Genomic DNA, 21,154 nt, shown 5'->3' on the forward strand with positions numbered 1-21,154 from the left:
TCTTCAAACTCCTTTTGATGATTGGTTTGCAGCAACAAAAATTGGGGCTGCAGATATGCAGGGGTCATGAGGTGTTCGAAAATAGCTGCGGATTCACCCGTGATATAAATAACAATTGATGATTGGGCTGCAAGATTGGTGAAATGCCCTCCAGCCCGCTCTGCTGCCCTTGTCACCTTGTGTTTATTTATGAAAGTTGAAGACGAAATTGGCGTGGGTCCGCCTCATCAGCGTAATGGAACCACTATGGGCTTTGGTGGCGAGACAACTCTAGTTGGTTGCTTGCAGGGCCTTTGGGGAAGATGCAGGCTATCTTTTTTCCACAGAGATCTTGAGGCAGTGCCCACCCAGCACCCCTGTGTGTGCCATTGATCCAGGCGTTCGCTCCACCATTTTGGGGTCGCTGTCAAGCTTGTGGAGGTTGGCGGGAGCACCCGTCGCTAGCCAAAGCCAAGCCTCAGGCCATCTGTCACTCACACACGTACTTCTCTCTAAATCAAATGTTTACGGCCCTAAACATCAATAACAAGTCATAAAAGGAAAGGCTTTCATTATTCCAATCGTAGCACGATGCTGACTCTTCTAATGCTAATATCCCACAGGTTATGTGTTTCTTGCTTGCTTTCGTCTGGTCTGCTCTGTACAAAGTACCTACGGAGTACACGAAGCAGGCAGAGGATCATGTTGGAGACCGCCGTTTGTCTGCCAAACTCTGTGGGAAAAAAGCTCGGGGATGACATCATCAAAACGACCTCAGGCAAAATGCTCGGCGACCTGCTGCTCAAGTCGGATCGGACTTAAATATCTAGTGGTTAGTGTTCTTCCATGTTCAAACACCTCAGAACTTGTCAGGTGCAGTCGCTTTGATTTTGCCCTTGCGCAAAGCATGTGTTCTACGGAATGTTCCGAGATGTTACATTGGGTGAAAGCCAACATCCCCAGGATCACTGCTTTCCCCGACACAGGTAAGGATCAGTCGAGTTGCCTCATATTCAGCAGCGACAGGCCTCTTCCTACTTAGAGCCGGTACGGCAACATAGAATAGTCGTTTGAAGTTTTCGTTTGCAATCATGGCGTCATTTGTGGAGCATACTGGCCATGTGCCAGACGTCGCAGACACTCGACCACTCAGCCCTTTGGAAGAGGATATTCCTCCTCCCTGCTACAGCACCAAATATGGAGAAATGGATATACATCATAGGGGGTTCGGGACAAATGCACGCGTTGCAGGTATGTTTACGCAGCAAGTGCCTTATAGTGGTCTTTTTGTGCGACACTGACCCCGCTATAGACGATGGTCGGGTCGATATCAATATCAAGGAGAGAGGACGGAAATTATCCAATATGCTCGCTCCCACCTTGCATCCAAGGGAAGACATCCTTGAGCTGCGACCATCCATCCCCTCCTACCTCGAAACGGGCAAGGGTCCGGTGCCGCGAATGAACATTGTGATTCAGATTGTGGGCTCCCGGGGCGACGTTCAGCCATTTATAGCTCTGGGTCAGTCTTTGAAGACGAAATGTGGCCATCGGGTGCGAATTGCGACACATCCCGTTTTCAAAGAGTTTGTGGAAGAACACAATCTAGAATTTTTTAGCATCGGAGCCGATCCCACAGAGCTGATGGCATACATGGTCAAGAATCCGGGTCTCATGCCAGGATTCGATTCCCTCAGGAATGGCGACGTGGGAAGGCGACGGAAAGATATAGCTGAGATAATTTCTGGCTGCTGGCGGTCTTGTTTTGAAGCTGGTGATGGTACTGGGACGCCCGTTGCAGACCTTGATTCACTCACGAGATGTATGGGCGATACACAACCGTTCGTCGCAGACGCAATAATCGCAAACCCTCCTAGCTTTGCCCACATCCATTGTGCAGAAAAGCTAGGGATCCCCCTTCATCTCATGTTCACGTAAGTAATTGAACCTTTACATGTATGTATCTGGGGAACTAACAGATGTAAGAATGCCGTGGTCACCAACGCAAGCGTTTCCGCATCCGCTGGTAAATATCCAATTTTCCAACGCCGAAAAAGGAGTGGCCAATTTCGTTTCGTATGCGCTTATTGAGATGCTCACCTGGCAAGGATTGGGTGACATCATAAATCGATTCAGAGAACGGAGTTTGGGATTAGAACCGATAAGTGTAATGTGGGCTCCGGGGATGATCCCACGATTAAGAGTGCCTTATACGTATTGCTGGTAAGTGTCTGGCCCTTTTTTTTTTTTTTTTTTTTTTTTTTTTTTTTTTTTTTTTTTTGGGGTGGGAAGACCTTCTAGGGCAAGTTTCTCATCTAGACAGGTCTTCCGCTCTTCTCCCCAAGCCTAGAGACTGGGGTCCGAATATCGACATCTCCGGTTTCTTCTTCCTCGAGATGGCGTCCAAATATACTCCTCCACCTGAACTTTCCGAATTTCTTGCCGCTGGACCTCCTCCAGTGTATATTGGGTTCGGCTCTATCGTAATTGATGATCCTGACGAAATGACCCGGTTAATTTTTGAGGCAATAAAGAAATCGGGACAGAGGGCTCTTATATCAAAAGGTTGGGGCGGCATTGGTGCCGAGAAGCCTGGAATACCAGACGATATTTTAATGATTGGCAATTGTCCCCATGACTGGTTATTTCAACATGTGTCGTGTGTTGTTCATCATGGCGGCGCTGGAACAACCGCTGCTGGTATTGCTTGTGGAAAGCCAACTATCATTGTGCCTTTCTTCGGCGATCAGCCGTTTTGGGGATCAATTGTTTCCAAGGCTGGAGCAGGACCGCCTCCTATTCCACATAAACAACTAACAGCGGAGAAATTAGCCACTGCGATCATCTCAGCTCTCGAACCAGGAATGCAAGTGAAAGCAAAACAGTTAGGCGTAGAAGTCCGAAAAGAGCCAGGCATCGAAAGAGGCATCGAATCTTTTCACAGCCAGCTCCATCCCGGAACCGTGCGCTGCTTACTCTGTCCTGAACGAGCAGCCGTGTGGCGTGTGAAGCGCACCAAGATTCGTTTAAGCGCATTCGCAGTGGCCCTTTTGATCACGGAAGGTATTCTAGATGTGCGGGATCTTAAGTTGTACGGATAATGGATTTTTGAGACTAGACGAAACGGCTGACAACGCTAACAGGTATCGCCCAAGGGAATATGACCTCGAACCCGGTCCACGTGATCCTATCAGCGGAGGAGCGGCGGCGCTGGTTGAGAGCCTGGTCGACTTTACGATAGGATTCGCGGATTTCCCGGCTAGAATCCTTCTCCCGCTTTCATTTCATCGTCATCAGTTGTCGTTGAGCGAAAAGAGGAGCTCAAGCTCTCCGTCTCCTTCCTACTCTGGCTCCGAACGTGGCACTCCGCGGAGATCATCCTCTTCAGATCGAAGACAGTCAGATGTCCACTCACGTTCTCCCGCACCCCCAAGTTTGCTGGTCGATTCGGCCATTGTTACCGCAGGTTTAGAGCCATTAGATAAGGAGCATGTTGATGACCAATTTGTGACAAATTCTGAAAGAAAGGCCAGGTTGGTGTCTGAGTGATTTCTTAGGGCAATCTATACATTGAAGCTAACGTCCATCTCTATCAATCAAGAGATGCGGCCTCTCAGATATCCAGGATTACAGCAGAAGAGGTAATTGGGGCGGGACGGACGGCTTCTAGACTTGTTACAATAGGGATAAAGTCGCCCATGAACTTTGCTCTCAGTGTAGCAAAAGGATTTCATAATGCGCCAAAGCTGTACGGGGATGATAGTGTGCGAGAACAAGATAAGATAACTGGTTTCCAAAGCGGCTTACGGGCAGCTGGAAAGGTAAGCTAAGCGTTTACGGTGTATATATAAATCTTGCTGATGGCGTTAGGAGCTCGGTTACGGCCTTTATGACGGTATATCAGGTCTTGTCACCCAGCCTCTTCGCGGACGTAAAGAGGGCGCAAAAGGAGTTATAAAAGGTATTGGGAAAGGTATCGGGGGGTTGGTTCTAAAGCCTGGTGCTGGTGTGTGCCCCAATCGACATGGTTTTTGTCCTTTCTTTCACCTAAACATGTGTAGAGAAAGAAATGGGCTAATATACCCATGATTAGGTGTGTTTGCTCTAGCCGGGTATCCATTGAGTGGAATTCAGAAGGAGGTTCAGAAACTCTGGAGCACCAGTGTAGAATGTTATATCGTGGCCTGCCGAACTAAGCAAGGTTATGACGAGTGGAACCAGTCGACTCGGGAGGAGCGACAGCAAGCGCTTTGCAAGTGGTATTCTCTCGGTGCGGATCTCGAGGCCAAGGCAGCCCACTCCCCATTTGCAGCGGAATGGGAAGCAGTTTCCCGAATATTATTTGATCCTAAGAGACGCCATGAACGTTACCACGAAGTTGAAGGCGTTGCCGCTGAGCCTGCTGCCATAGAGAAACTTACTCCTGATAACTTCCGCGAAGCCGTACGGAGTGCAACCCACTTGCTCTCAAGTCTTGTTAACAGGTACAAAAATGAGCCGGTAACCCGAGCTGCAAGTCAAAAGAATGTTGCAAAGAGCTTTACGGAAATCGAGCCTCCGGAGGACGAGGAACAGCAGCAGGTGATTGAACGTGCACTCCATGCAAGCATTGCTGAGCTGGACAAGGCCCAAGCGTGTGGAGATCACCAAAATGCAGGGGATCGGGCTCTTCAAGCATGTGTTAATGAAGCACGGCGTGTCCAAGAGGAGATAGAGAGAGCAAAATGCGGTTCTGTCAAAAAAGACCCATGGCCCAAGGCTGAAAAAAAGCCAGACCCTTGCCAAGAGGAAAAGAGAGGTAGGGTAGGCCGTGATCGACGACCTGAGAAACGCAGGCTCACGAAAGAAGGTCTTGACGCGGTTGCGGAATATGCCATATGGAAGACATTGACGGAGAAGAGGAGGCCCACGGCTGAACAAACGTCCATCAGCGACCGTGGTCCACAGGAAGATGATGGTGGGGAGATGGTGTGAGGGTGATTGATGAAACCCGTGAATGATTCTTTTCCGTCATCAGGTGCCCCCCATTTCGTGGTTTCGACGGAAACGAGACACAAGAACGCGTGGTTGTGGAAGCTGTGACGTTACGGAGCAGACCTGAAGTGATGTTACACAGGCTGCATGTTGTCTCCCGCGTCTATTCCAACTCAGAAGTAACCAACGCTTACGACAACTTCCCGCTTGTGCCTGATGATAAACCCCCATCACGCCTTCCCGCCATGTGCCGCTTAAGTCTCTCGTCAAGGCCAAACTGTGCGACCCGCCGAAACCGTCTCCGGCCGTCTCCAACAACATTGATGCCGGCTCCTATATCGTTATTATCAGCTACCCTATCGGTTGACCCTTGGGCTGCTTAGCATATTAAACCCGAACCTCCTGCTATATAAACCTGCAAGTTCATCTTCCCTCGAATTTCTTACTTCAAGCCTGCAACATCTTTTCAGACAGCATGCATCTCACCACGCTTATCCCGACAGCGATGCTCTTTGCAGTCACAATGGTGGTGCTAGTTGGCACCGCCGATGCAGTGTGGACTTGTCCAAGTGGTCGTGATCCATTGTGCTGCGCTAGATATACAGACGAAGGAAAAGTTGAAGGTGTTGTTATCGGAAGTGAATGTATTTAACCAGCTGTCTCCTTGATATGCCCTTGAGCTGAAGACTCACACTGTACAGGTAACGAAGCACCGAGAACCGCGAGATGCGGTGATGCCTCGAACCCTCTTTGCTGCAAGCCAAATGTGAGTGGTTGGATCGAGAGTGCCCGCTGGGTGAAGTTGACATGAAATGAAACCCCTCAGTTCGATGGTACAAACTATTGCGATAGCGAGGCCAAGGGCTGGACTATATAACTGCATGGCCACCAGTAGTCCAGGAGAGCGATAATGCTCGCGACGCCATTGAAAACGCATGCGATAGCCTGACCTGTTCAGAGAGCAGGCTTTTTGGATATCATTGAAGTTGAGCAGGATAGGGTGACCACAGGCATTGATTTTGCTTTCAACTTCTTGCTTGCCACGGAGGTCAGGATTGAGATTGCAATTTTGTTCTGTTGATTCAACATCCTTCAACTCTCACCAGTAGTCCCAAGAACATTTTTAATGTCATTCACTTGAACATTTGAGATCTGTCATTCAAACACTCCTATCCACAGGAATTAATGTCTTGTTAGGATTCTACTCCCACTTGTAAGTTCAAATCTCCTTCCGTCCCAAGTTGTCACAGGACCTCCGTCATTTCGAAGCCGTCGTCGACGTCACGACGCAGATGTTGTACATGAAGGACACGAGAGAGGCTCGGCCCGCGAGTCAGTCGGCTGGTTAGCGCGACTTACGTAATCAGCTAAACTAAACGACGGGTTCTCGGCGCAAGCGGTTTTTCACACCAAGCGCTAGTGCTGCTCTGAAACATCCACCATCTGGCCTGATGTGACAACCAGACGATCGGCTTCACGAGTGAACGAACTTCGCGGATTTGATGTTGGGTTTTGGAGTGCGCAACGGGTTTCTGGTCTGCCTGCCGCGACACTCCAAGCTTCACACACGCTATTGTCACCTCCTCGTGTCCTCAGCACCTCGTTCTATGGCTGTATTCCGTGCAGTCCAGCCTGGGCAACCCATTTTGCCGGTTCCACCTCTTCATAACCCATCATCCTTTGCTCTCTAATCTCCCAACTGAGCATCCAGCCGCCGCGTTATTGTGCCGTTCTCCCATAGAACACACGGTTTCCTTTAGATTATTGTCACTCGTTTTTTTGAATCTTTTGTATTATTAACGGCTCCTTGCACCGAAATCTTCCTTCGACCGCGCCTCACCCCCACCCGCTACACAAAAGTGCTGGCACGATTTTTGTACGGGCATCTATTGTCACCATCACCGCTGCATTTACTCAGCGCTTTAGAAGCGTATCGCTTGCGATTTAGGCCTGATATACGAGTGGAGGATGGTCGTGGAGCAAACCACTCCGGGAATAAGCACAATGGTTTCCGACAAGTACGGTCGCGTTTTATTCTAATGTCAAGAGAGGACATTTAGTGACTCTGACGTGGTAATATAGATATGTTGGATTGGCGCTGGCCATTCTTTCGACAATGGCAATTGGTGCGTATAGATTCGTCCTTCCACTCATAAGCTAGGGGGTTCGCGCACTCACCCATCATGGAATGATAGGCACAAGTTTTGTTATCACGAAAAGGGTCAGTGACCTTCACCCCGCTCATGTCGACTCACAGCGCATATTAATGCTTCGCAGGGTTTAATGGAGGCTTCAGAGAGACATGGCTTTGAAGGCGAAGGATATTCCTACCTGAAGAGTCCAATATGGTGGGGAGGCATAATTACACGTGCGCACCCGAACACCGCCGCGCAATAAAGACCGGTCACAGCTAATTGATTCGATATCTAGTAATTGTTGGTGAGGTAGCCAATTTCGCAGCCTATGCCTTCGCGCCAGCTATTCTTGTCACCCCCTTAGGCGCCTTAAGTGTGTTAATCGGGTGAGCGATATCGAGAGTGTTGATCAATCCTCTCCGCGCTAACCTGGGTTTAGGGCTGTCCTGGGGTCTTACTTTTTACATGAAAGATTAGGAATACTCGGAAAGCTTGGCTGTGCCCTGTCGCTACTTGGATCCGTTATCATTGTTCTACATGCACCGCCGGATGAGGAGATAGAGACTGTGGACGAGATTTTAGGCTATGCGATCCAGCCCGGTCAGTATAAAATGTTGGCGAAATGCAATTTTGTGCTTACACTGATTAGGGTTTTTGCTTTACTGTCTCGCCGTCGCGATATTCTCCACTGTCATGATATACCGAGTAGCCCCAGTCTATGGCAAGAAGAACCCGATGATCTACATCTCCATTTGCTCGACGGTTGGATCGGTTTCTGTCATGGCTGTCAAGGCGTTCGGCATTGCATTGAAACTCACCCTAGCTGGGAACAACCAGTTCACGCATCCCTCAACGTATGCTTTCGCCATTGTGGTTGTCTGTTGCATTCTCACCCAGATGAATTATTTCAATAAGGCTCTAAGCCAATTTTCTACTTCAATGTATGCTTTTTTCTCAACTAGTCTTTCCGATCATATGTGAGCATACTAATCTCTTTCATAGTGTTAATCCTCTATATTATGTGACTTTTACGACTGCTACCCTCTGTGCCTCCTTCATCCTTTTCCACGGGTTCAACACCACAGATAGTGTCAACACCATTTCGCTTTTATGTGGTTTTCTCATTATATTTGCCGGAGTGTACCTCCTGAATTTATCGCGAACGGATCCAGACGGGCATACTATGCTTAACGGCAAAACCGATGAGGAAGGCGGTGTACCCACCGATGGCATTGCCAGTTTGCAAACACGTCGATCACTCCAAAACAGAAGAAGCGTTGACCATCGACGGAGCTCTTCGAGTCTAACATACTTCCATGGCTCGAGTGACCGTGAAGGTTTGATGCGATCTTATGATGTTGAGGCGGGCGCATTCGGCCTCACGGATTTGGCAGACAGCGATGATGGAGGACGAAACAGCACGTCTCGGAAAGCGAGCCAACAGGTCGAGCGTCAGCACGTCGCCCCAAAGAGTAGTGAACCATAAATCTTCGCATACATTTCTTCTCCTTTTTCCACCTTCCATTTTGCGTGACCATTGATATAGACTTTCAGTCTTGTTGGATACGTGGCCGTCAATGTGAAATGGAGCATGAATATTAACGAACTTTTCATTCGATAGCCCGGGTCATCCAGTGGGGAATTATAGATACTGGAGTTCGACTCGCGGCAGTCTCTTTGACGGGGAGTTTGGGCAGTCAGGCATTGTTGCTGCCGGGACTTACCCCGGAGTCTCCGTCCTTCTTTTCCAAGGAGCTCTCCTGATGCTCCTTCGCATGTATACACGGTGTTCTGGTTCGATTCACGACCAGTTGGGTATTTGGTGCTTAGTTTTTCTAGCAGGGCTTCCCCAATGTAAATGCTCGGATTTTTTTTTCTCTTCACTGGTCAAACGTCGACATCGCGGCTCTTATCATTGTTACCACATCCTCTCTTATTTTTCAGCCGACGTTTGTCGTACCCTTTGACCGCACCCTGGCGGTTTTCTACCTTTTCTCTTTTAGCATACTCCCTGAACAATTTCAGGTCCGAGTATGTATTTGGCACCCTTGCTATTGATCTCTGTTCATATTGTGAGAGATCTCAACTGCTGCGCTATGTTACACTATACATGGTTGACAAGCAACAAGACCGAAAATCACATTAGATATGCCAATATATCCCGGGTTTGTGCCACTACCTTCTTCCTAGAGTACGGCGTAGGAGTGAGTAATTTTCCTCTGTACGGGGCTCCGTAGGCAGACGAACTAATTACAGTGCTCCCTACCTGAGGTGGTGGAATTTCATGGCACAGAATGCGTATGATTGTTGACCCTTCTCCGACGACACTTGGTCCACTGCGCGTAACCAGCAAGCATTCTCCCCGTGCCTCGGAAGGGCCCCTGGGCGCATCACGTGGTCTCATGGGCTTCTCGCGCGAAGAGGGAACTTTGATTGGCGGTTTGGCGGCATGATCTCGCGCGGTCATGATGCCATCTGGACATAAACGACAAAAGCTCCCATGCCTAGCTTCTGAAGAGTGTTGCATGGGCAGTCTTTTGTCTTCTCAGAATAAAGGATAATGCCGGGCCTGGCGAGAAAACTTCTGATCATCGCGGCAGTTGACGGCTTGATACTTCAACCGTATGGAAATGGAACTCGCAACTATGGCGGTGCGGGGTCACCCTCGCTGCAAATCGACTATAAGACTCCTCGAATGCAACCGCTGTTGACAGGCAGCACTCTTCACGCCAGGAACGACGAGCGACTTGAGGCGCATGGGGTTATCGGCAAGTTCTTTTGACATGGCCGGGTTTTGGACGCAAGCTGACTCTGCATTTTGTTGTAAAGGGATACTCTCCGTTGCTTCATATTCCTTCCTGATATCGATTACCCAGCGGGAGCAGGTGGCTCAAATTCTAGGAAAACCGATTTTTATAATAACAGGCGTCGCGGTTATACCCTTGTCATCACAGACAGATGCCTCCAAAGCGATCGTGCACGCACAGCGCTCCTTGAAAACGGAGTCCGCCTTTGGGGCTGACGGCACCTCGGATAATGAAACGGATCAATCCGAAGCGCCTGATCAAGAGGATATAAACCCGGATTCATTGCCCCCTCCTCTTGATCGAGAAAAGCAGATACCTTCCGTTCAACCCAACAGCCACATTGCTGAAGATGTTATCAAGAAAAGAGGTCGCTATCGTAGATTTGCAAGTCAATGGTTCTTTGAAAAGCTATGGCAAGGCGAAAATAAGCCATCCAGGGATGTGGAGTTCAGAAACCTGAGTGATCCATCGGCCAGAGGGCGAAATCACAACGACCCCCAAATGCACGATGCTATGGAACTTGAAGAGTTTGATTCCTCAGGACGGAAGTTGGTGCCGTCTCCACGGCCCGACGAGAGTGAAGAACGAGCTCATGAGCTGATGCCAAAATTTTTACGATATACCAAAATGTTTTTTGGCTCAAGAAGTTTTTATTTTTCCTATGATTATGATATCACAAGAAGATTTAGTTTTCAAGATCCTCAAGTTTCCCGATTACCTCTATCAACTAGAGCTGATCCATTGGTATTGGCCCATCCCTTCAATAAATTTGTGATTAAACTGGCTGATTTCAGATGCAGTTTTTCTGGAATAGACATTTGCTGTCACCTTTTATAGAAAGTGGAGAGCTTGACTTTGCCCTTCCTGTAATGCAAGGCTTTATCGGTCAGCAGGAATTCACTGCTGAACCCCTCCTTCGTCCAAGTGATACTCATGCCGGTGGAGAAGTCTGTGACTCTGTTGGCGAGGACGAGAATCCTGCTCCACCATCGCCTGGAGGAAATGATAGGTTCCTCCTTACTCTCATCTCTCGTCGATCCATTAAGAGATCTGGAGTTCGGTATCTTCGCCGAGGTGTCGATGATGAAGGTAACACTGCGAATATGGTCGAGACAGAACAGATACTATCCCGGCCGTCGTGGGAACCTACTTCAAAGGTATATTCCTTGCTGCAGCTACGTGGATCAATTCCACTGTACTTTTCGCAATCACCCTACACCTTTAAGCCGATCCCTGTACTTCGACATTCCACTTCCACAAATCAACTTGCTTTTGATAAGCATTTTCACGACATTGGAATGAGATATGGAAAGGTACAGGCTGTGTGTCTCCTTGACAAGCACGGAGTGGAAGTCAACATCGGAGAAGCCTACGAGAAATATCTTGACAAGTTTAATAGCACTGGAGGCCTTAATGGTCACGATGTGGGATATGAATGGTTTGATTTCCATTCGGAGTGTCGAGGTATGAAATTTGAAAACGTAAGGCGGCTCGTTGCTAAACTAGCTGATACCCTGGATGCTTTTGGAGATACTGTGGTCGAGAACCACGGGGTTTTGAGGACCCAGTCAGGAATTGTGAGGACTAACTGTATGGATTGCTTGGATCGCACCGGTGTCACGCAGTGCGCCTTTGGCCAACGAGCCTTGGAGCAACAGCTAAAACAAGAAGGCTATTTTATTGACCTCCAAACCAGCACCACTACCCAGTGGTTTAATATTTTGTGGGCTGACAACGGGGATGCCATCTCTAGGCAATATTCCTCGACTGCTGCTTTGAAAGGAGACTATACAAGAACCAGGAAACGCAACTATCGCGGGGCACTAAACGACCTAGGCCTAACACTCTCTCGGTACTATAACAATATTGTGAACGACTATTTCTCACAAGCATGCATCGATTATTTGCTTGGGCTTGTCACGACGGGAGTATTTGACCAGTTCGAAATGGAACTTGAAAGCACAGACCCCGGGATCTCAATGGAAAAAGTCCAGCAGAATGCGATAGAAACAAGCTGTAAGATCGTTATTTCCGACGATAAAGAGGAGCTTGTTGGAGGTTGGACCATGTTGAGTCCTCACGAGCCGAATACGTTGAGGTCCCTGCCGTTCGAACAGTCCGTCCTCTTGCTCACTAATGCGGCCGTCTACTGCTGTCGATTCGATTGGAATACGGAGAAAGTTACGTCGTTCGAGCGCATTGACCTCGATTCTATTACGAAAATAAAATACGGCACGTATATTACGTCTACCCTCACCGAAGCTCAGATGGACGAGAAGCGAAATGTGGGTATAGCAATTACCTACATGCCAGGAAAGAAAACCATGCTGCGGGTCAATACTCGTTCTCTCCAGAGCCTGAGCGATCAAGCGCGAGCCGAAAGCGAAAGATCCGCTTCAGACTGGGACCTAACCTCTCTTCTCAAGGGTCCCAGTGCACCGTCTTGTCGCCATGTTGCCTTCAAGATACCACAAACCACACCAGTCGCTCTCGCAAGCCCGATGAAGGTTGTCGTAAGCGAACTAGACACAGCGCAGACCATTTGCAACGATATCGAACGAACGGCAAGGAAGTCTCCGGGGTTAAGTCACCCAGAGGAGCTGTCGATGGTCGAAGAAGCGAAGATCATATCTCTTACCGATGCAAAGAAGCAAACCGGATACCTGGAGCATCTGGTTTTTGACATAAAGAAACTTGTTTGGGCTTAATAGAATTGATAGCGAGCGGTTTTCCTTTTAACTAATATATGTTAAATTTAAATTGCCAAAAAAAAGGCAGTTTTGTTTGCATAGGCTGTGTGCAGTACATGTGTACACAGGCCATTTTGTATATAGAATCTGAAAATCCCCAAAGACAAATGGATAAATAGAGAGAGCAACGGTTGAATGCAATGTCCTGAGAAGCAAATTCAATCACAAAATCTCTTGTTGAATCAGGCCTTTTGCAAAACTGTGAGAGCCAGCATGGACGAGCCAGTGGATGGATGCGAGATGTCGTAAACTCTTCTCATGACGATGTGTATGGTTCTGCCGGCCGCGACCGCCCTGGACCGCATTTGGCAACAATGTGCCACCCACCCACCCACCGACCAACACCAGCGCGCTGTCAGGGCATTGCCTCTCCCCAAACCCTATCACATTTGCGACATGCTACCATATATACAATTTTAATTCTCTCACACAAGCCTACTTTCCTCTCCTTTACATCACCTGGGAACATCTGGCTTGGGTTTCTTCTTCTTATTCTTCTTCTTCTCCATTCCTTGTTCTCTTTGTGCTCGCTATTTTCTCTTACAACTGTCCATAGATTGTGAATTTTTGTTTCAGAACTTGTTTGGGTTGCGCTGAGCTAAAGACCCCTCCAGGACCTCTGAGCGTTCTGCCCATAACCTCCCGGGGCTTAATACTCGGACCAAACAGTAAGTGAGTTCAGAAATGTTTTAATTTTCATTTTATTCAGTAGCTGATGTGTGAATTTCTTCATCACTAGCCAAGATATCATCTTGGGAGCTGAGGTCTTTTCCCAGTGCGCAACCATCTTACCCTAGGCGTTTTTTTCAATGCAAAGAGCAGTCCAATCAGCTATTGTCAACATGGCATGGCAACCAGAGGAGGAACCATTGAGGCAGCTAGCCGGATTCCTGAATGACTCCCTCAATGGTTTTGATCATGCTGTACAGAAACACGCCGAGCATGTAAGCACAGACTCCTCCCCGCCCTGCATTCCGGAAGACCCTTCCCCTGAAAACCATGTCACACCCTCATTGTTCTTTGTTACATGACGAATAACGAATGGTTCCCTGCATGTAGATGCTCGCGCAAGCGACATCATCACCGGATTTCGTGAACTATCTATCGTACCTCATCTGCACCGCCCAGGTGCCATCCGCGATTGGCTTCGACGCAAACCAGTATGTCGTAATCCGAGTAGCTGCCGCGATGAACCTCAAAACAAAACTGCGCGTGGCGTACGGAACGATTACTCCGAACAGCCTAGGGTATATCCGTTCCTCATCCATGGTCGCATTGCAGGACCCGTCGGGCCAGGTTCGGAACGCATCAGGCTCGATAATATCAGAGATGGTGAAACAAGGTGGCGTATTATCATGGCCGACGCTCTTTGAGGAACTCTTGTCGTTGGTCGGCAACTCCACCGGATCTGTCCCAATAGTTACTCAAGAGTCGGCCATGTCCGCCTTGGAGAAGGTATGCGAGGATAACCGGAAGATCCTGGACAGAGACTACCAAGGCCAGCGCCCGCTAAGTATCATTCTGCCGAAATTGATGGAGTTTACTGCCAGCCCCAGCCCAAAAGTCCGTTCCATGGCCCTATCCACCGTCCAGATGTTTATCTCCTCTAGACCCGATGCTCTCATGGGTGCATTGGACACCTTTGTCCACGAACTCTTCAAGCTGGCCCATGATCAGGACACGGATGTACGGAAGACAGTGTGCCAGTCAATTGTGCAGCTTGTCGATGTCGCCCCGGATAAACTGGCCCCCCATATGGAAGGCTTAGTGAACTATATAATCATGCAGCAAAATAATATCGAAGACCCGGAGCTCGCGCTCGATGCAGCTGAATTCTGGTTGACGGTTGGCGAACAGAAACAGCTGCAGCAGTCCTTAGTGCCGTATCTCGGAAAAGTCATTCCTGTTTTACTCCATAATATGATATACGATGAGGATGATGCGGCGTTGTTGGCAGGTGAAGAAGACGATGCCGAGTTCGAAGACAAGGAAGAGGAGTTGAGACCACAATTTGCGAAGAGCAAAGGTGCAAGGCTACCTGGTTTGAAGAGTGGTGACCAGCCCAACGGTGACGGGAAAGCTGCGCAAGAAGAGGATGATCTGAGTGATGGCGAAATCGAAGATGACTCCGACTACGGGGATGACCCAGAGGATGAGTGGACCGTGAGGAAATGCTCGGCCGCTGCTCTCGATGTTTTTGCCACCGTTTACCATCAGCCAGTTTTCGAGACTATCCTGCCTTACCTGAGGGATAACTTGAAGCACGCCAAATGGACCAACAGAGAGGCTGCTGTGCTAGCCTTGGGAGCCATTGCCGACGGTTGCATGGATTCGGTGACGCCTCATCTTCCCGAACTCATTCCCTACCTTATCTCTCTTTTGTCTGACCCAGAACCTATCGTGAGAAAAATAACGTGCTGGTGTTTAGGAAGATATTCTGAATGGGCGGCGCATCTAGAGCCGACCGAAAAAGCCCGCTTTTTTGAACCGATGATGGAAGGTATCCTTCATAGGATGTTGGATAACAACAAAAAGGTCCAAGAAGCCGCTGCATCTGCTTTCACAAGTTTGGAAGAAAAGTCCGATGCCAACCTGATACCTTACTGCCAGCCCATTCTCCGCCAATTTGTGTTGTGCTTCCAAAAGTACAAGGATCGCAATATGTACGTTCTATACGATTGTGTGCAGACACTGGCCGAATCTGTGATGTCGGAGCTCGCTAAACCCGAACTCGTTGAAATATTGATGCCGGCCCTCATCGAGAGATGGCACAAGGTGTCGGATCAATCCAGAGAACTTTTCCCGCTTCTTGAATGTTTAGGATACATTGCCTCTGCATACGGAGATGCGTTCTCTCCATTCGCGCCTCCAATCTTTGCCAGATGTATCAAGATCCTGTACGAAAATATTCAGGAATACATCAATGCAGTCAATAACGCAACCGGCGACGAACCAGACAAGGACTTTTTGGTAACCAGCTTGGATCTCCTGAGCTGTATCATCCAGGCGACCGATCCTCAGAAGAGCGGAGAGCTTGTCGCAAACTCACAGCCACGGTTCTTTGACCTTCTTTGCTACTGTTTGCAAGACCCCAACGGTGAAGTCAGGCTTTCATCTTATGCTTTACTTGGGGACTGTGCAATCAACCTTTTCCCTCACCTCCAACCGTTCCTCCCGACGATTATGCCAGTTCTCATCAAACAGCTTGATTTGGATTTGATACGGGACGATGACTCGGCGAGTGGCCTTAGTGTGATCAATAACGCGTGCTGGGCGTGTGGTGAAATCGCCATACACGCCAAGGCCGCCATGGCGCCGTATTTGGAGAGTCTATATCAAGCTTTTGCTATAATCATGAGCAATGAAGAGGTGCCTGACTCGGTGAACGAAAACGCAGCTATCGCCCTTGGACGACTCGGATCTGGTTGCCCGGAGCAACTTGCCCCACATCTTGCACGCTTTGCTGAGATGTTTCTCCGGGCTATGTCCAAAGTTGAATTCACGCGGGAGAAGTCCAGTTCGTTTTTGGGGTTCAATCAAGTGGTCCAGCAGAACCCCAAAGCGATGGAGAGCTGCCTCGGAGAGTATTTCCATGCTATCGCACTGTTCCCTATGAAGTCGCTAAGTCAGCCCGAGTTCACCAGCTTACAACATTCCTTTCAACAGGTAACTTTTTTTCCCACATCCACACCATAGTTTCGCTTTTGCCAATCAGCTAACGAGTGGTGGCTACAGGTGCTACAAGGTTATAAGAGCCTGATACCGGATTTCAACGCCTTCCTTTCGTCATTACCGGTCAACGTCACACGGAAACTTCAATCGAGTTATCAATTATAGTGAAAATAAAATAATGCGACCAAAAGGGCACAAGGCAGTCTAGATATTAATTTCCCTTTGTGCCTGTTGATATTGCATGAACCTTTGCTTTCTCTGAATATGTTTTCAATCATGGGGAGAGAAAAGAAGATCCATATGAAACGGCCTGGGATTTATGATGTATGTTTTGGATTTCTCACTTCGCTAGGCATTGTAGATACAATGATGACAAGGAGCTGGAAATGAGGTCATCCTGAGTGCAGTTGAAACATTCCACAGAGTATATGCTCTTTACTCCCCCCCCAACACCAAACAAACACACACACACACAGAGAAAAAGAAAATTACACCCTATGGTCAGGCATCCCAAGGTCAGTGAACGATGAGGACCAGTGTAGAATAAAGTTACAGCTAAGCTTCCTCTGGTGGAGTTGCCGGGCCTCAGTAGCTGGCGCTGGTTGCAGGGAATGCCGGTCAAGGATTGCATTCCCACTAACTCATCACCCATCCAGGATAGCTATGTGTTGTGCATACACCATTCCCTCAAGTGCCCTTTGGCCATAGGTTGCAGGCATATGACCTGGAGAGCTGCCATGCAATCATCATGGCACAAGCTGGCCTTGCAGCGCGAGATTGGCAGGCTTCCAGATGGCCTGCAGTCCGCTCAACACGCGTTTGATGCCAAGACCCGGTGCTGCGCCAGTCGGAAAGCATGTGACATGCCACCAGCCCGGGTCAGGCCAGGCCCTAACTTAGCTCGCCTGCGCGCTTCTCTTGTTTTTTTTCCTTTTTCTTATCCTCCCACCTTTGCCTACATCCTTTTTTTTTTTTTTTTTTTTTTTTTTTTTTTAACTCTGCTCTTTCTCTTCATCACCCTGCCATTCTGTAGCTATTTAACTTCCATTTCTCTGTTTCTTTGTAGATAATATACAAGCCATTTTTTGAACACACTGAAGTCCTTGCCACCGTGCCTGGATACAAGGCTGACAAGGTGCTCTGATATAGGTGGGAATAAGGGTGTGAATACCAGACAGGATCCTTGCAGCGCGTGAAGGAGCTGAGATTTTGTGTATATATCACGTTTCTAATCTTGGATGACTTTGCATATCAGGGTTCTGCCTTGGAATTTCTGTGCCAATCTTCGCCTGTCTTATATACCTCTAGAGCAAAGTCCAGGCATCGAGGCCCCGGAGGAGATAGGCCCTCTTCCCATCGCCTAGATGTCCATACTGCAGGTCACACTGTGTGCTAATGACGGGAGTGGGAATGGAGGAAGCACCAGTGGTCAACCTGGTGAGGACACATTGGGTGAGTGTTCCCATTCACGTCCTCTCAGATATTCTCCAATCCTGCATATCTCCCTGCTCCAACAAAAGCCCTCTACAGGTATTCACAGTGCGTGAACGGTCATGTACAGTCTTTGGAGCAAGCCTTTTCCCTTCCTGCAATAAAATACCGCCTTTGACATTCACGCCCATCGCATGAACCCAGTTGCATACTCTCTACATACAATCCTCTAACTCTTGTACCCGTTGCAGATCACACTGTCAGGCCTTTCCAAACGTCCAATACGCAATTGCCAACAATAAATGCGGAGAATGTGGACAACCCCACGTCCGACACCCGGCAGATAAGGCAACATCGTGCGAGCATTGGCGGGAAGAAGGTAATAGCGCGGACATTGCCACACGCTTCTTCTTCATCTCTGAACTCCCTTAGCAGTCAAAGGGCCAGCTCAAAGCTAGACGGGGCCAACCCAAGCGCCGAGGATACAGATCCAGGCGCACGAAGCTCTGATGAATCCCGTCAGGGCCAGTACTCGCTCTTCCTGCAAGTATTCAGCTGGCTGCAGAACGAAAGGACCAAGCTGGCTGCTCGAAGGCAGAAAGTTGGAGATGAACATGGGTCCGCGGAAGCGCCGGATTCGAACACTTCCGAGTCTAGAACGGATGACATGGAGTTCGCCCTGGACCAGCTTGAGCGTATACTGGCACAATACTCGAGTTCTCGGGAGAATATTCGTCCTAGAGGTTCAATGACACCGAGGCAACGGGCAGCAGCAGTCAAGAAACTACGACGAGGATCCCATTCCGATTCTGACTACACGGACACTGATCAAGGCGTACCTAGCGCCGATGTTACCTTGGATAATTCCAAGGCACTTCTCTATTCCGGCGGCGAGGCGGATAGTGACGTCGACGCTCTCGAAGTTAAGCCCTCAGCTAAGGATCGCGAGAACTGGCTGAAATTTAAATTCGAAGTCGTCCGTTTGGTTCATACCTTAGGGCTCAAGGGTTGGAGAAGGGTACCCTTGGAGGTCAGCGGCGAAGTAGAAGTCGTGCGCCTAAGCGGAGCATTGACCAATGCTGTTTACGTCGTTTCACCGCCCAAAAACCTTCCGATGGCTCAAAGATCAGAGTCGTCATTGCCATCAGTGCCGCGGAAACCTCCCCCGTAAGTCCTTTCACTTCCTCCAACAAGAAAGTATAGAGCTGATTGATGAGCTAGGAAGCTTCTCCTCCGTGTTTATGGGCCTCAGGTGGAACACCTTATCGACAGAGAGCGCGAGCTGCAAATTCTCCGTCGTTTAGGAAAGAGGAATATCGGACCCCGTGTTTTGGGTACTTTCAACAACGGACGTTTCGAACAGTATTTCCATGCAAAACCTCTAACCACTAAAGAACTACGTGTTCCCGAGACCTCCAAGCAAATCTCAAAACGCATGAGAGAGCTTCATGACGGCATCGATCTACTCCCAGAAGAGCGAGAGAGTGGACCCTCCTTGTGGAAAAACTGGGATAAATGGGTCGGACGCTGTGAGAAGGTTACTACCTGGCTGGATCAAGAGATCCTGAATGGTAATAATAGCTCAAAGGCTTCCAATGAGCCCTGGAGATGGCGCGGTTTCGTGTGCTGCGTTCCCTGGCAGAGCTTCCGGGCCGTGGTGGATAGGTATCGGAAATGGCTGGAAGAACATTTTGGCGGCGCAGGGGAGATTTCCAAGCGGCTGGTATTTGCGCACAACGATGTAGGTCTATCTTTTTGTGTCCTGTTATATAATTATCAGCTCCGATAACTAACTTAACAGACACAATATGGCAACCTTCTCCGACTACAACCTAGCGAAGAGTCACCGCTGTTGCTCCCCGCCAACGAACATAAGCAGCTGATTGTCATTGACTTTGAGTATGCATCCGCTAACATGCGTGGTGTCGAGTTTGCGAATCATTTTGTAAGCCATACCTTTCCTTCTAGATTCAACGTTCACCTGAGAAAAGCAACCTTCTGACCCGATTACAGACCGAGTGGTGTTATAATTATCATGATGCAGAACGCCCATGGGCGTGCCATACAAATTGGTATCCCACCCAGGAAGAACAGGAACGGTTCATCCGGGCATATCTGCGTCACCAATCCGGTCTGACAGCTCAACCTGCGGACATCTCCACTCCACCTGCAACCCACCCATCTGTTTCAGTTACCCGACCAACTCACACTAGCAGCCCGCGTGTACCCCCATTCCTTCTTGATACTTACGTTCCTGGAGTGAGCCCACCTCTCACAGATTACGAGAATCGTGATCCAGCCGAAGAAGCTGAAGTGCAGCACCTTCTCCACGAGACACGTTTGTGGCGGGTTGCGAACTCAGTGCAGTGGATAGCATGGGGAATCGTGCAAGCACATGTCCCCGGAATGAATAAAGCTCTTTCTAAACAGGACACCGCAAATATTCCGGCCCCTGGAAGCTCTGTTCCTAGCGAACCAGAGAAGAGCGATGAGCAGCAACCGGCCGATTATACTCAGGAGGTTAACCATGAACAGGTGAAGCAAGAAGTCGAGGCTGAAGAGGCGGCTGATGAGTTCGACTATCTCGCCTACGCGCAGGATCGGGCTCTTTTTTTCTGGTCCGATCTGCTGGCATTGGGATTCATAAAGGAGGAAGAATTACCGGCGGACATGATAGAAGATATCAAGAAACGGGTGATTGACTATTAATGAGTTAATTTTAGGCCGTGATCACGCACGACAGGAATTATCATTCGAGCTGTGTCAGGCACCTCATTTTGGTCGAAGCATCAGCGCCACTGCTCGCGTTCTATGTAGATTACTAGCGCCGCACTTTGTATATACCATCTCTGCTAGGTGCTGCTGGTAATATATGTTTAATTTGGACGTTGAACCATCTCCCTAATACCATTCATTCCCTCTCCACGTACTCCGCAAGTGGCATCTTCTTTTTCAAACCAACAGCCGGGAAAACATGTGTCCGGAGATAAAATGAGCTGTTTAAAAAGAAAAAAGAGGGGCTTTTAAAAAGAAGTTTCAGAAGTAAGCGACACCGCTGAGATTCGAACTCAGGCCCCCGAAGGGATCAGCTGTCGAAGGTCAATCGATTCTAGGCTGACGCGATAACCACTCCGCCACAGTGCCTTGGTTGTGTATCGGAATTTAGCGGTTAAAATTCTAAAAATCCCGGTGATTGAGGATCGGAGACTCCCGAGGCCCTGATTGGCTAATTTATGATTAGTCAGTATTTTTGTCGTGAACCTTATGGTAGCTTGCATTGCTTGCTTGCGTCCTCGTGTTTATCCCGAACGGCAAGCTTCAGATCCGTCTGCCAGCATAGAATCCCAAGGGAATTTGAGGACCATATGAGCCCGGGTGACGTGCAGGTTGAGAACACATATAATTA

At 48.8% G+C, this 21,154-nt stretch overlaps 7 protein-coding genes and 1 non-coding gene across 8 annotated transcripts; 6 read left to right on the forward strand and 2 right to left on the reverse strand.

The window, feature by feature from the left end:
* Positions 1 to 809: 809 nt before the first annotated feature.
* On the forward strand, positions 810 to 5,192 carry CIMG_03067 (uncharacterized protein). The gene is made up of 8 exons (XM_001243625.2): positions 810 to 1,230; positions 1,292 to 1,913; positions 1,966 to 2,202; positions 2,303 to 3,070; positions 3,123 to 3,512; positions 3,581 to 3,800; positions 3,850 to 3,985; positions 4,073 to 5,192. Exons 1-8 carry the CDS (start codon positions 1,071 to 1,073, stop codon positions 4,951 to 4,953), a joined length of 3,414 nt encoding a protein of 1,137 aa, XP_001243626.1. The 5' UTR covers positions 810 to 1,070; the 3' UTR covers positions 4,954 to 5,192.
* CIMG_03068 (uncharacterized protein) lies at positions 5,179 to 6,104 on the forward strand. Its single transcript, XM_001243626.2, has 3 exons — positions 5,179 to 5,597; positions 5,655 to 5,719; positions 5,780 to 6,104. Exons 1-3 carry the CDS (start codon positions 5,429 to 5,431, stop codon positions 5,828 to 5,830), a joined length of 285 nt encoding a protein of 94 aa, XP_001243627.2. The 5' UTR covers positions 5,179 to 5,428; the 3' UTR covers positions 5,831 to 6,104.
* Positions 6,105 to 6,403: 299 nt separating this feature from the next.
* On the forward strand, positions 6,404 to 9,181 carry CIMG_03069 (uncharacterized protein). Its single transcript, XM_001243627.2, has 8 exons — positions 6,404 to 6,971; positions 7,036 to 7,079; positions 7,149 to 7,174; positions 7,231 to 7,321; positions 7,384 to 7,474; positions 7,528 to 7,688; positions 7,738 to 8,029; positions 8,091 to 9,181. Exons 1-8 carry the CDS (start codon positions 6,922 to 6,924, stop codon positions 8,572 to 8,574), a joined length of 1,239 nt encoding a protein of 412 aa, XP_001243628.2. The 5' UTR covers positions 6,404 to 6,921; the 3' UTR covers positions 8,575 to 9,181.
* CIMG_03070 (uncharacterized protein) lies at positions 8,976 to 9,555 on the reverse strand (the record flags this gene model as incomplete). Its single annotated transcript, XM_001243628.1, has 3 exons — positions 8,976 to 9,139; positions 9,199 to 9,274; positions 9,355 to 9,555. 3 exons carry the CDS (start codon positions 9,553 to 9,555, stop codon positions 8,976 to 8,978), a joined length of 441 nt encoding a protein of 146 aa, XP_001243629.1.
* A 15-nt stretch (positions 9,556 to 9,570) lies between these two features.
* CIMG_03071 (SacI domain-containing protein) lies at positions 9,571 to 12,825 on the forward strand. Its single transcript, XM_001243629.2, has 3 exons — positions 9,571 to 9,856; positions 9,918 to 10,639; positions 10,696 to 12,825. The coding sequence occupies exons 1-3, from the start codon at positions 9,649 to 9,651 to the stop codon at positions 12,601 to 12,603; spliced, it is 2,838 nt and encodes a 945-aa protein (XP_001243630.2). The 5' UTR covers positions 9,571 to 9,648; the 3' UTR covers positions 12,604 to 12,825.
* Positions 12,826 to 13,017: 192 nt separating this feature from the next.
* On the forward strand, positions 13,018 to 16,736 carry CIMG_03072 (importin beta-2 subunit). Its single transcript, XM_001243630.2, has 4 exons — positions 13,018 to 13,313; positions 13,385 to 13,589; positions 13,705 to 16,311; positions 16,381 to 16,736. Exons 2-4 carry the CDS (start codon positions 13,455 to 13,457, stop codon positions 16,480 to 16,482), a joined length of 2,844 nt encoding a protein of 947 aa, XP_001243631.2. The 5' UTR covers positions 13,018 to 13,313; positions 13,385 to 13,454; the 3' UTR covers positions 16,483 to 16,736.
* A 719-nt stretch (positions 16,737 to 17,455) lies between these two features.
* CIMG_03073 (choline kinase) lies at positions 17,456 to 20,641 on the forward strand. Its single transcript, XM_001243631.2, has 5 exons — positions 17,456 to 17,769; positions 18,000 to 18,915; positions 18,970 to 19,489; positions 19,550 to 19,693; positions 19,762 to 20,641. The coding sequence occupies exons 1-5, from the start codon at positions 17,682 to 17,684 to the stop codon at positions 20,455 to 20,457; spliced, it is 2,364 nt and encodes a 787-aa protein (XP_001243632.2). The 5' UTR covers positions 17,456 to 17,681; the 3' UTR covers positions 20,458 to 20,641.
* Positions 20,642 to 20,795: 154 nt separating this feature from the next.
* On the reverse strand, positions 20,796 to 20,892 carry CIMG_15110. Its single transcript has one exon. It is a non-coding gene; the product is annotated as a tRNA-Ser (tRNA).
* Positions 20,893 to 21,154: the final 262 nt, after the last annotated feature.

The sequence above is a fragment of the Coccidioides immitis genome (assembly GCF_000149335.2).
Source record: "Coccidioides immitis RS genomic scaffold supercont3.6, whole genome shotgun sequence".
Lineage (NCBI taxonomy): Eukaryota > Fungi > Ascomycota > Eurotiomycetes > Onygenales > Onygenaceae > Coccidioides > Coccidioides immitis.

Coding starts and splice junctions, on each gene's coding strand:
- CIMG_03067 (XM_001243625.2), top strand. CDS start 1,071: ATGGCGTCATTTGTGGAGCATACTGGCCATGTGCCAGACGTCGCAGAC. Junction 3,071..3,122: donor GATGTGCGGGATCTTAAGTT/GTACGGATAATG, acceptor CAACGCTAACAG/GTATCGCCCAAGGGAATATG. Junction 3,801..3,849: donor GCTTACGGGCAGCTGGAAAG/GTAAGCTAAGCG, acceptor TGATGGCGTTAG/GAGCTCGGTTACGGCCTTTA.
- CIMG_03068 (XM_001243626.2), top strand. CDS start 5,429: ATGCATCTCACCACGCTTATCCCGACAGCGATGCTCTTTGCAGTCACA. Junction 5,598..5,654: donor TGTTGTTATCGGAAGTGAAT/GTATTTAACCAG, acceptor CACACTGTACAG/GTAACGAAGCACCGAGAACC. Junction 5,720..5,779: donor CTCTTTGCTGCAAGCCAAAT/GTGAGTGGTTGG, acceptor GAAACCCCTCAG/TTCGATGGTACAAACTATTG.
- CIMG_03069 (XM_001243627.2), top strand. CDS start 6,922: ATGGTCGTGGAGCAAACCACTCCGGGAATAAGCACAATGGTTTCCGAC. Junction 6,972..7,035: donor AGCACAATGGTTTCCGACAA/GTACGGTCGCGT, acceptor GTGGTAATATAG/ATATGTTGGATTGGCGCTGG. Junction 7,475..7,527: donor GCCTTAAGTGTGTTAATCGG/GTGAGCGATATC, acceptor ACCTGGGTTTAG/GGCTGTCCTGGGGTCTTACT.
- CIMG_03071 (XM_001243629.2), top strand. CDS start 9,649: ATGCCGGGCCTGGCGAGAAAACTTCTGATCATCGCGGCAGTTGACGGC. Junction 9,857..9,917: donor TGAGGCGCATGGGGTTATCG/GCAAGTTCTTTT, acceptor TTTGTTGTAAAG/GGATACTCTCCGTTGCTTCA. Junction 10,640..10,695: donor CAACTAGAGCTGATCCATTG/GTATTGGCCCAT, acceptor TTTCAGATGCAG/TTTTTCTGGAATAGACATTT.
- CIMG_03072 (XM_001243630.2), top strand. CDS start 13,455: ATGCAAAGAGCAGTCCAATCAGCTATTGTCAACATGGCATGGCAACCA. Junction 13,590..13,704: donor TACAGAAACACGCCGAGCAT/GTAAGCACAGAC, acceptor CCCTGCATGTAG/ATGCTCGCGCAAGCGACATC. Junction 16,312..16,380: donor TACAACATTCCTTTCAACAG/GTAACTTTTTTT, acceptor TGGTGGCTACAG/GTGCTACAAGGTTATAAGAG.
- CIMG_03073 (XM_001243631.2), top strand. CDS start 17,682: ATGTCCATACTGCAGGTCACACTGTGTGCTAATGACGGGAGTGGGAAT. Junction 18,916..18,969: donor GTGCCGCGGAAACCTCCCCC/GTAAGTCCTTTC, acceptor TTGATGAGCTAG/GAAGCTTCTCCTCCGTGTTT. Junction 19,694..19,761: donor TCGAGTTTGCGAATCATTTT/GTAAGCCATACC, acceptor ACCCGATTACAG/ACCGAGTGGTGTTATAATTA.